Raw genomic sequence first — 12391 nt, forward strand, 5'->3', positions numbered from 1 at the left:
ACTCAGCAACCCAGGAACCCCATAGCTCATGTAATTTTAAGCCAAGTTTAAAAACAGGTTTTTATCGATTTATTTTCTCTGGCTCATACTGCAGAAAACAACTCTTTCTTCTTCAAACCTTCTTTTCTTTTATCCATAATGTTCCCTTATTCCATTTTGTGCTTCAAGATGAAATCTCAGGGCTTTCCCTAAATCCCTGTTTGAGTTAGAGGTCTGTGCCTCATTCTTTATCACACTGTATCGAACCTTGCTAGTTTCTTGCCAGTCTCCATCTCTCTTGTAAGTACTATGTGTTGTATTTAAAAAAATTTCCCTCCTTCCTGGCCTGGCAGAGTACCAAATACCAGTTGGGTTTAGAGTAAACATTTGTGGATAGTAAATTATGCAGGTTATTGATGCAGGATTGTCAAGCCCAATGGTCAAGAAAGAATTCTTGAGACATTTTATGGTGCAAAAAGGCATTTTTATTATAGCACAGGGACAGGACCCTTGGGCAGAGAGCTGCACTGCGATTGCAGGGAATGACTGATTATATAGGGTTGTCTAACCTATAGAGGTGAAGGTGACCTTAGGGCCCCAGGAAATTGAATTTATAGGTTCCTGGAGGTCTATTAAGATTGCCTTTTTCTCTTTTTTTAAAGTTTTATTTATTTAGTTAATCTCTATACCCTATGTGGGGCTCAAACTCATGACCCTGAGATCAAAGTTGCATGTTTCTCCCAGTGAGCCAGCCATGGGCCCCCAAGATTGTGTTTTTCTTGTCAATCATTAAGACAGCTACAAACTGTAGTGGGGTTTCACATCCTACAAGACTGTGATTTTTATCAGTTAACCATTTGTTTTTCCCCTGCCTTTGTTCTTAGGCATTTACTAGTGCCTGAGGATCTATGTCCCACTTAGCTCAGTGTTTTACACTCAGCTTGCCTTTTGTTCTTGTTAGTTATAATGACCCAAGTCATAATAACTTGACTGTCTTAATTTAGGACTACAAAAACAAACACAGAAAACAAAGGAGGAAAGCACACAAACCCTTTATATCCTAATTTGCATGTTATACACCTCTTCAGGACGCTTCATATACATCTGAAAACCAGCCTCTGTCTGTAGGAAAACTGTTTATTCTCTTCAGTGATCTCATTCACAGCTAACTGATTCAGGAGAACCAGGTCTACTTCCATTATGAGGTTTCCACACCCAAAAGTCCGGGTGGGTGGTGTGGTGATGTGTTTAAGTGGTGGGTGATGTGTTGCCATTTAAATGTAAGCGGGTTTTGCCTGCTTTCCTGGAATCCATACATTTTTCCAAACAGAAAAATGACCTCCATTCTCAGTGCTGTACGCAGTTTTGTCGAATGATTGGTAGCTTGGGTGGCTAGAATGCTCTAATTTTGATACAGCTTGGGTATTTTTACAGGACGTTTCTTGAGCCTTCAATTTTTCTTAGTGCAGCAAACAGGAAGAACCTTTTACCCAATGAATAGTTCGCTCTCTATCGCTAATGTACCAAGCATTTGGTGAAATTAACATAATTTCTCTTTTACTGGAGAGCTTTTCATATTCTCTTAATTCTTGAAAGTTAAATCACAAATTTAATATTTTGTGTTCAGCTTTTTGTATTAATTCTTCCGCGGGCGGGGGCCCGCAGTGATAAAGGAGACTCCTACGTGAAAGAAGTCATTCTTTGTGACTCCGCCTTACATCTGGCAAAGGTTATAGAAAACAACCCTTTCTTGCTTTGTTTAAAGACACAGCGGTCTAGCGTTTGTTCTTTCTTCAACTTACCATGTGCCAGAAGCCGCACAGATCTAATTTACCATAGTCTCATTTTCACAGGCACGAAAAGTGCGACTCAAGTTCGGTGTCCTGCCTCGGGTACCTCTGGGATTCCAACTCAGGTCACCGCGCCCTCGTCCTCCCCTGTCCCCGCGTATCCCCCCGCCTTTGCCGGTCGTTCCTGGCTGTATCCAAGCCACCTGGAGCGATGGTGGAGATAGTAGGGTATTCGGGCCTCGCAGGGCGTGAGAGTCCCAGGGTCAACTCCAGCGCTCTAGCTCGTTCCGCGCCGTTTCTGGTTATTCCCATCCCCCTCCTAGACTCGGGGCCAGACCTATGAACCATAGAGCTCACATAGCCCAGAGCGTCCCTTGCCCCCCCCCGCCCCCGCCGCCGCCGAGCGCTGACGCCGCGCCGCTGGGCGGGGCCTGCTGGAGGGGCGGAGGGAGAGGAGGGGGAGCGGACAGGAGAAGGGCTGGCCGACCCTGCAGCGCCCCGCAGCGGCCACGGCCGGAAGCGGTCTCGTCGGCCCTGCGGCGCTGGATCCCTGACGCACGGAGCTCGAGAGCGAGAACGAGAGAGAAAGGGGCAGAAATGGCGGCTCCGCTCGGCTCCCGCTGAGGAGGGCGAAGCCGGTGGAGGGTCTGAGCTGTCGGCCTGGAGTATCGCTCCCGCCTCCCGCTTTCTGCCTTCTCACGCCTACTTCCCTTCGTCTGCCCTACTCTCGCCTGTCCTCCTCTGCGCTCCGCAGAGTCCGGGTCGGCTCGTCTCTCCCGGCCCGGCTTCACTGGCCCTGACTGCCCGGCCGGCGGGCCGGCCTTCCTCGGCTCTCCCAGGCGCGGCGGGCGCTGTGTGGACCCCGTCCTCCTGGCTGGACCATGGTGAACACCCGGAAGAGCTCTCTGCGTCTTCTCGGGTCCAAGTCGCCTGGGCCTGGGCCTGGGCCTGGGGCCGGAGCAGAGCCTGGGGCGACCGGAGGCAGCAGCCATTTCATCTCCTCTCGGACCCGCTCCTCCAAGACCCGCGCTGCCAGCTGCCCCGGCGCCAAGGCCGGGGGAAGCGGTGGTGCCGGCGTCGCTCTGGAAGAGGCCCGGGTAAGAGCGCGGCGGCCCGAGTCCGGAGGCTTCCGAGTGCCGGCCCGGCCGCCGGGGCTTTGTCTGGCCGGGTTACGGCAGGAAGCCTCCAGTGGAGACCGCTTGGGCGGCTGGGGACCGGGTCTGCGGGTGCGGTGAAGGATGGTACCCGGCTAGGTAGGGCTGCGATAGCTTTGCTGCTCTGGCTCTTTTGTGTGAAGAACAGGACTGGGTTCTGGGGGAGAGGGCTCTGGGGGGGGGGGGGGGTCTTTTCGGGGACATTGGAACAGTCTGGTTTCCGTGTCCTTGCCCTGCCTTAGAGGGGAATTCTAGGGGAGCAAGAGCGAAAGGCCGGAGTCCCCGGGTGGAAGGGCTGGGAGAAGAGAAGTGAAAGTTTTCTGCGGTGTCAAACCCTTCTCGTAAGTGTGTCAGCTCCTGCCGGTGTCTAACTCCAGCTTACTCTCAAACTGTTTGGGGGTGGTTCAAGTTGGTGAGGAAGTGAACGGAGAGCTCCAGTTGGCAGCCAGGCAGGGATGCTGAAAAAAGTTTGTAGCTGCTCTGACACCAACTTTAAAAACAAAATCAACGCTATCGCCTCTCCAGGCAGGAGAGATCGAGCATGATTTTGTAGCTGGAGAATCAGCCAGCTAGCTAACCCAGGTTCTAGTAGGGACCTGGTAGAGCTTTCAAGTCACAAAAGGGGCATGTCGAATGTTTTGGAGAGTAGACACTGTTTCCAAATTGTATGGTTTCTTGGATGTGTGCGTTTTTGTTATGGGAATAGTTGATTAGAAGGTGAATTAACACCATCGTTGTCACACTGTTGCCAACACATTTGAAGAAGGCTGGTGATTTAGGTTTTTTAAAAAGTGGTTGAAAGATCTTGAGATTTCATTATAGTATAAAACTCTAAGCTAAGCACTTGTTTTAGCACTTTAAGGGAATTGATAAGTTTGTGTTACAAGATTGGTTATGAATTCAGAAAAGAGTATTGCCTCTGTCTAGCAAGAGGGTAATTTAACCAAGAGTAATTTGGCTGGGAATTGCTATTCATTTAAAATGCTCCTTTAAACCCACACCATTTTGTTATTCTTGTGGGAGGGAAGCAATATTTTATTTTCTATGGGGTCTACAAGATTATGGTTTGTGTGTGCTTTTTCTCTGTGTGTCATACTGTTCTGACACTGATCGGAATGAATCGAGGCAAATACAACAGATATATGTTACCAAAATGTATTTATTGTATCTTTGAAAATATATTCGGCTTTTATTTTGCTAAGATAAAAATGTTTTGAAAACTGTCTTGTTAGTAGACTGTTTTGGGGTTAACAGATCTCTTAGGTTAAAATATGAAAGCTAGATCTTAAAGTTGTGCAAACTAGAATAATTTTTCTGAAAACTTGGCTTTTTGTAGAGATTATTCCAAACGTGTACAGACTTACTGACTTTTTGAAGCTAACATTTATTTTAAAATAAAAGTAAATTTAAGAAAGGTCTGTTCTCTATACCTAAGTTCAAATAAAATGTTTAGTGTACTATTTAATTGTAGTATAATGGTATGAATGCCCAGTCTATTAGAGCAGTGTCTAATTCATCTGAAGCAATTAGCTCATCTGTCACTGATCAGTTTGTGGTCCCATTTTGGAATTCATGCATAGCATGCTGTCCTTATCCCCTGAAGAATAAGGTGAAGTAATTTGTCAAGCAGCTGTTATGGAGATGTTAAAAGGCAAGGAATCAATAATCTAATGTAGAAATGAACATTTGGTAGCTTTTAAATTGCTGGAGGAATGAAAGATATTAGAGCTTTTTCTAGAAGGAGGCTGATGAAACTTTGTTTCAGGGATCCTTTTAGAATGTTTTAAAAGGTCATAAATAATACGCTAATGAAGATTTACTTTAAAATGTTTGTTTTTCAGTTTTAAGAAGACTTGTCTTCTGGCTGTAGTAGGTGATAGAATGCTCTAATGGCTTTCTCTGAGAAATGTAAAGGATTTTCTAATCCTATATTGTGATTGATCCTTTAAAAGAGGAAAGTTATAATTCTGAATTTGTTAAGCTTATGGACTGTATATTTATGAAGAAATTTGTGTATTTTTCGTTGCTGTATATTTCTGAAATGGGTTGATTTGGGTCTGGTAAACTCTTCCTCTCAAGTTGGTTTTATGAATTATAAGAATTTAGTACTCTTTCCAGTGTATTTAAGGGTACTCTCTCTCTGTCTGGAGTTTTAGATATTTGCTGGCATCTGTGAAGACTTGATGGAAAATGGGGTTGTTCATGCTGTTGCTTTAGGAGACTCTTTTTATTTTGGTAGGAAGAAATGTATTCTTTATAAGATACATAATTGAGGAGGTTCTTTTTCTGCTTTTGTGTGTTCTTTACGCTTGATGCTGATCTTCCCTCTTTCTGCCCCCCAGGATTCTTTTCTTTCTTTCTTTCTTTCTTTCTTTCTTTCTTTCTTTCTTTCTTCTTTTTTCTTTCTTTCTTTCTTTGTTTGTTTTCTTTCTTTCCTTCTTTCTTTCTTTCAGTTCTTTCTTCCTTTATTTCTAGAGAGAGAGCACAAGCAGGGGAGAGGGGCAGAGGGAGAGAGAATCCCAAGCAGTTTCATGCTCAGTGTAGAGCCTTGATGTGGGCTCAGTCCTACGACCCTAGGATCATGACCCGAGCCAAAATCAATATTGGACCCTCAACTGACTAAACCACCCAGGCGTCCCTCTTTTTTAGATTTCATGGGCCGTGTCTACATATTTCATTTGCTTTAAAAAGCCATAGGACCTGAGCTGTGCGTATAGTTTGCCTTTCTCCCAAGTAGGTTATTGGAAGGATTTTCTTGAACCCACACTTTTTAAATGTCAAGCTGACTTCTGCTCTGTAGTGAGTTATAATTACTCTCGTTCCTGGCTTCTTTTGTTTAGTATATTTAAAGTTTGACCTCTTTTAGGTCAGTTAATCTGATGATCGGTAATTAGCCTTTGTTTGCTCCATCAAAGAGTTCCTCTCAGCGAACTAATAATTGTATTCACAGAATTGGAAAGCAGTTTTGAACAATATTTCAACTCTTTTTTCTATTAGGCTTGTTTGCTTTTGGCTTCATCACTAGCTTTTTGTGCTTTTTGAGAAGGTTTTATAGTATTCTTTGAGTCCACATCTTAGTTGAGAGGGTCAAAATAAATATTTTGAGTAACTTTATAGGTAAATTTGCTTTATCGTAATTTCATTAAAAAAAAAATCCTTGGGTCCTTCTGTAGTATGCTCCTTTATCACCCTGTACTTATTCTTTTCCAACACCCATGCATTTACCGATATACTACAACAGAGTGGCTGAAGTTGATGGTTAAACACAGAAAAGAAGTCTGAGAGTAAAATGTAATAACTTATAGGACTCTGAGATAAGTAGGGAAAAATACAAGTCCTTCAGAGTAGAGCAAGTTTTTCCTTATATGTATTATGGAAATGTAATACACATACGTATACATATGTGTGTGTATCTTGAGTAATGTGGTAAACAATATCCCTTCACAGCTTTGAACCAAGGTAGCTGTGGAGTTCATAGGATTATCTGTGGTAATCAATTGAAAATGCAACTTAAAACAAATCAATTACTGATCATTTCTGTAGTCCAGATATTCAAACTTGCAGTTAAAAAAAAATTTTTTTTAATTATTTATTTTTGAGAGAGAAAGCCAAGTGGGGTAGGGGCAGAGAGAGAGGGAGACAGAGAATCTGGAGCAGGCTTCGTGCTGCCAGTGCAAAGCCGGACATGGGGCTGGAACCCATGAACTGTGAGCTCATGACCTGAGCTAAAGTCTAACTACCGCTCAATCCAGTGAGCCACCTAGGTACCCAAACTTGCAGTTTTTAAGGTCCTAGATGAAATTTACAACACCTGTAGAAGTGAAGGATGTTAATTTCTTAAGCTCTTTTCTGTGGCAGGTAGTCTTTGTGACCATTCTTTGATAGATCCTTGAGTGCTTGTCTCTTAAATACCTAATTATAGATAAACCTCTAGCCTCTGGAAACCAGCTGGACAGGTGATAGGATTACTACTTGTTAGAAGAACTAAGGACCAGACCAGCGACTTCAGCTGGGTTGATTTGTTGATATTTGGGGTTTTGGTCTTATATTGGGAGTATATTTGTTATGCCTTCCTGCTAGGGAAGGATTTTGTGAAAAGTGAGTTATTGAGTAAAAGGGATTTGGGATTTTTGGATAAACAGTTGTATGAACGTACAAAGGGGAAAAATCATACATTGAATGTTTGCTTACCATACATAAAAACAAGAAAATTTTCCTCTAGACTCTAGACTAGAAGATCAAATAGGTAGTAAGTGATAATAAGTAGATAATAAGTAGATTTAATATTTAAATTTAGTTCTTTCTTCTCTGCTTGTATATTTTACTATCACATCTGTATTTATCACTACTTTTTGTTGCTGTGCAAGCAGTAGTTTCCACAAATATCTGAAAAGGAAAGAAGGCAGCTATTGTACAGTCAGGAAATACTCTATATACTGTGTATAGACAGATTTTTACTAGACTATCTGGAGTTGTGCCTAGGATTGTATTGGGACTGAAAGTGGGAACAGTAGCCTGTAGGGATGTGAAATACAGGATAGCGATTTTCAGTGATTGTTTGCTACCTGATTTCAGGGAGTGGTTGTAGGAAGAGGAGCAGACATGTTGTTCAGAGATCATTTTGCAATATTGTAAAGATGACTTGGAGAAAAAAATCCCTGTGGAGTAAGTCTAGGGCATTGTGGTGGTCTGCATTAGAGGTGTACTTGGGCTGCCATCTTTCCCTTCCGCTTGGCAATATTTATCAGTGTGTACATTTTTTTCTTTGTTAAAAAAACGTTTACTTACTTTTGAGAGAGAGAAAGTGCGCAGGGATGAGAGCAAGCGAGGGGCAGAGAGAGGGAGAGAGAGAGAATCCCAAGCAGGCTCTACGCTGTCAGCACGGAGCCCACCGTCGGTCTTGAACTCGCAAACCATGAGATCTTGACCTGAGCCAAAGTTGAATGCTCAAACGACTGAGCCACCCAGGCGGCCCATACATTTTCTTTCATGCTCTGAGAATCTATTTTGGAGGTACATGTTTTCCCTTTGAAAAAATGTTTCATGTTTTAAAACCTCTTGAAGAGACATTATATGGCATATCTATAAATGATGATACATACTGGTGAATGAAACACATTTAGCATTATTAGTGTTTGTATTCTAGGACCCAAATTAGGATCTTTGAGCCAGGGGTGCTTCACATAACCATAAAATGATATGCTCTCTGATCTTGTGAGATAAGAACTTGGAGATCATTCAACCTGACTTTTGGTAGTGGGGCTTGCTTACTCCTTTGTTTTTGCATTTAATCAATCCATGTTTATGACACACCTACCACATTAAAATGTAAGTGCATTATGGGCAAGAAGTTTTGCCTCTTTGGTTCACTGTTAATAGGGCTGCCATATTGCAAAAAGTCAAGAAGGCACCATTCACACTACAGTCTATGTGAAGGGTACCCCCCCGGAGTTGTGCAGTGCAGTCTTTTTGTTATATGCTGTGGTTAACCTCCTCATGCTGTTAATATTTTTTGCCCGTTTTTCTGCTTTCTACTAAAGTTAACTTTTCTTGTTTTCCAAAAGTATCAGTGATCGGTAGCTTTTAACCTTCTTTGTGTCGTAGTGAGGGATACTGTTTAAATTATGATTCTTTTCACATGCTTGATTTTTCCTATTTAGATCTTTGATTTATAACCTATTGTTTATAGTGCTACTTGCTAATATTCTATATTGCTTTATTGCTAATATGCTATCTTGCTAATATAGTGCTGTATGCTAAGTTCCTGTATATGTTCTGCTCTCATATTTTTGTTGGCCTGTTCTGGTGTCAGTACCATACTGTTTTTAGGACTAGTTTAGGAATATATCTTAATATTCTAAAAGACAAGTTCCTTCTCTTTGTTATTTTCAAAGTTAACTTAAATTTTCAAGGATCTTCATTCTTTTCATAAATATTTCCAGTTAAGATTAGAATTCCTCAAAAGATCCAGCTAGAATTTTTATTAGGAAATTATTTGAATTCCAAGATTAATTTACAGAGAATTGACACCTTTATAATAAATCCAAGAGCAAGGAACATTACTCACATAACCTAGTATGGAATTAGATGCTTTTTCTTGTGACCTAATACACTGTCAGTTTTGGTAAGTGTTATTTGCTTAAGAAAAATGCATATTTTGTATTTGGTGTAGAAAAATATATATGATGGAAAACAGGAGATGGGAAACATTATAGTGTGGATTTATTGATTATTTAGATACTTAAATCTCTTGTTCCATATTAAGATTCTACCTAAGTTTTTGTTCAAATCCTGATGTATATATGTATGCGTGTGTATACATATGTGTATACATACGTATGTATGTATCTGTGTGCATATACATAGGTATACAAATATGTGTATGTATATGTAAAGTTTTTTTATTTTGAGACAGGGAATCCTAAGCAGGCTCCTCACTGGCAATGTGGAGCCAGATGTAGGGCCCAACCCATGAGCTGCAAGACCATGACCTGACCCGAAACCCAAGAGTCAAACGCCCAACTGACTGTGCCACCTAGCTACCCCTGTGTGTGTGTGTGTGTGTGTGTGTATATTTATTTATTTAATTTTTAAAGTTTTTTTTGGAGAGAATGCAAGTGGGGTAGGGGCACAGAGGGAGGAAGGGAGAGGGAGGGAGGGAGAGAGAATATCAGTCCCAAGCAGGCTCTGCACTGCCGTTGCAGAACCCATGCAGGGCTTGAACCCACAAACTGTGGGATCATAACCTGAGCCAAAGTCGGACGCCTAACCAACTGAGCCACCCAGGCATCCCCTATATCTATACGTATCTACATATATCCATAGATATATTTTAAGTAAGCTCTGCACCAACTTGGGGCTTGAGCTCACGACCTCAAGATCAAGGGTTGCATGCTCCACTGACTGAACCATCCAGGTGCCCCTCTTCTGATGATTTTATCTGTCTGTCTATCTATCTATCTATCTATCTATCTATCTATCTATCTATCTAAAATGTTACTGAGTTTTGAGATAGAGAGTGGGAGGAATGGAGGGGCAAAGAGAAAGGGAATCCCAAGCGGTCTCTGCACTGTCAGCCCATGAGATCATGACCTGAGGCAAAATCAAGATGGTGACCTGAGGAGAATTAAACCAACTAAGCCACACAGGTGCCCCATCTCTTCTGATTATTTTAAAGTTAAATATTCTGTGTGTGTGTGTGCGCGCGCGCGCGCTTAATTGCTCATAAGACCTAAATTTCTGTTTGTTGACTTCTGTTTTTTTTTCTTTAAAGCCACATACTATTTAACATTCTCTTATAATGTTCCACCTTCCTTCCTATGCTGTATTGTCTAGAATTTTAGTTCTGATATTTTTATGGATATAAGTACTTTGTCTTTTTCTTTAATTTGGAATTTTTTTTCCAGTAACAATAAATTTTTCTCAAGTACCGATATGATTACCTTTTTTTTTTTTCCTGATTTTTAAAATAGTCTCTGCACCCAGTGTGGAGTCCAGTGCGGGGCTTGAACTCATGACCCTGAGATCAAGACCTGAGCTAAGATCAAGAATTGGTCACTTAACCGACTGAGCTATTCAGGCGCCCCTGATGATCTTACTTTTTGTGTCTCATATTATTCTTTATTTCTCTTTTTTGTGAATATTTCCTCCAAGAATATTTTCAGTTTGGGACTTTTTGTAAAAAACTTTCTGAGGCATTACATGGCTGAAAATGTTTTCATTATGTTCTTTCATTTAAATAAAATTGGCTGGATGTAAAATTGTAGGTCTAATACTTAAAGAATATGACTTTATTGTCATCTTGTATCTAGTGTTACTTTTGAAGTTTGATGTTGGTCTGATTCTTTTTCTTTTGTAGGTATTCTTTCTCTTTTGAAGCTTATAGGGTTTTTTTTTGTTTTTTGTTTTTAGGTCTTTGTTCATACATTTTGCTAATTTTAGGCTTGGGTTTTTCCTTTACCCTTTTTTGGCAATCTTCGCTCTTTTAGTTTGTGGTTTTTCATGTTTTTTAGTTTGAGGCCAGTTTATCATGTCATTTTATTTTATTTTAATTAGTTTATTTATTTTTAAGTAATCTCTACACCCAATGTGGGGCTCCAACTCATGACCCCAAGATCATGAGTTCATGCTCTTCTGAGCCCCCCAATTTATCATTTCTAATGATAATTTAAAATGATCGTTTCTTCCAATAATACTAATCTCTTGGGGCATCTGGGTGGCTCAGTTAGTTGTGTCTGACTCTCGGTTTCAGCTTAGGTCATGATCTCACGGTTTGTGGGTTTGAGCCCCATGTGGGGCTCTGTGCTGACAGTGTGGAGCCTGCTTGGGATTCTCTGTCTTCCTCTCACTCTGTCCCTCCCTTCCTCACATGTGCTCACTCTCTCTCTCAAAATAAATAAATAAACTTAAAAAAATATTACTGCTCTCCCTTTTCATTCCTTATGGAACTCATAATATTCAGATGTTGACACCTAGAAAAATTTTATTCCTAAATTGATAATTAAACTATTTTTAAGCACTTTTGATGGTATGCTGGAGAAATTTACTGACAGTTACTTGACTAAACAAGAAACTGACGGTTACTTGAGTTATTTGGTGCTTCTTCACCTGACTCTTGTTGCCTGTGTGTAAAGTGGCCCATTTGTTGGGATAAAGCCTTGAAGTTGCTTGATAAAAATTCATTTCCTTTACAACTTATTAACACCCTTTAACCAGAGCATACTTGAATACTCACACTTTGGATGAGTGTTGTGGTTGTGTACATGATTGTGCAAGTTAAGGGAAAGCTACTTTTGAAAAACCAAACCCCATTGCAGAGCTATACTTCCTTTTTAATGAATGACACCTTATAGAAGTTTTAAATGTATGTATAGAAACAGGTGAAGCTTCATCAACAGGTGTGCACAGATCAGATGGCGGCACAAATTCATGAACTGGTGGGTGGATTCTATGTTAAAAATTTGAAAATACTTTAAAATTTAGAATTTTTTTAATTTATTTTTTTAATCTTTATTTATTTTTGAGAGAGAGACACACACACAGAGAGTGCAAGTGGGGGAGGAGGACAGAGAGAAAGGGAGACACAGAATCCAGAGCAGGCTCCAGGCTCTGAGCTGTCAGCACAGAGCCTGATGCGGGGCTTGAACTCACAATCTGCGAGTTCATGACCTGAGCCGAAGTCGGATGCTAAATCGACTGAGTCACCCAGGCGCCCCTAAAATTTAGAATTTTAATTTAATTTTAATTTTTTAGTTTTTACTATTCTTATTCAGCCTCCAAATTTATTAGATGGAAGAATTGAGGGGAAGTGATAGTTGCTTAAGGGCATGCAGTTAATTATTCAGAAGCAGCATTTCAACTGAAAATGGGTATTTTTTTTTTTGTAATCTATGCATCCAACTTGGGGCTTGAACTCATGACCCTGAGCTCAAGAGTCGCATGCATTTCTGACTGAACCAGGCAGGCACC

The 12391-nt window shown here is 41.0% G+C and overlaps 1 protein-coding gene across 2 annotated transcripts in view; it reads left to right on the forward strand.

Annotated features, from left to right (window-relative positions):
- The first annotated feature begins 2524 nt into the window (after positions 1 to 2524).
- ATAD2B (ATPase family AAA domain containing 2B) overlaps positions 2525 to 12391 on the forward strand; it is a 164441-nt gene continuing 154574 nt past the window's right edge. For both annotated transcript variants that reach the window (XM_019450753.2, XM_053891118.1), the window contains exon 1: positions 2525 to 2866. In XM_019450753.2, the coding sequence (XP_019306298.1) occupies positions 2651 to 2866 (216 nt within the window). In that variant the 5' untranslated portion in view covers positions 2525 to 2650. The remainder of the gene's footprint in view (positions 2867 to 12391) is intronic.

This window comes from Panthera pardus, unplaced genomic scaffold, assembly GCF_024362965.1.
Source record: "Panthera pardus isolate Hobbes unplaced genomic scaffold, ASM2436296v1 HiC_scaffold_26, whole genome shotgun sequence".
Classification (NCBI taxonomy): Eukaryota; Metazoa; Chordata; class Mammalia; order Carnivora; family Felidae; genus Panthera; species Panthera pardus.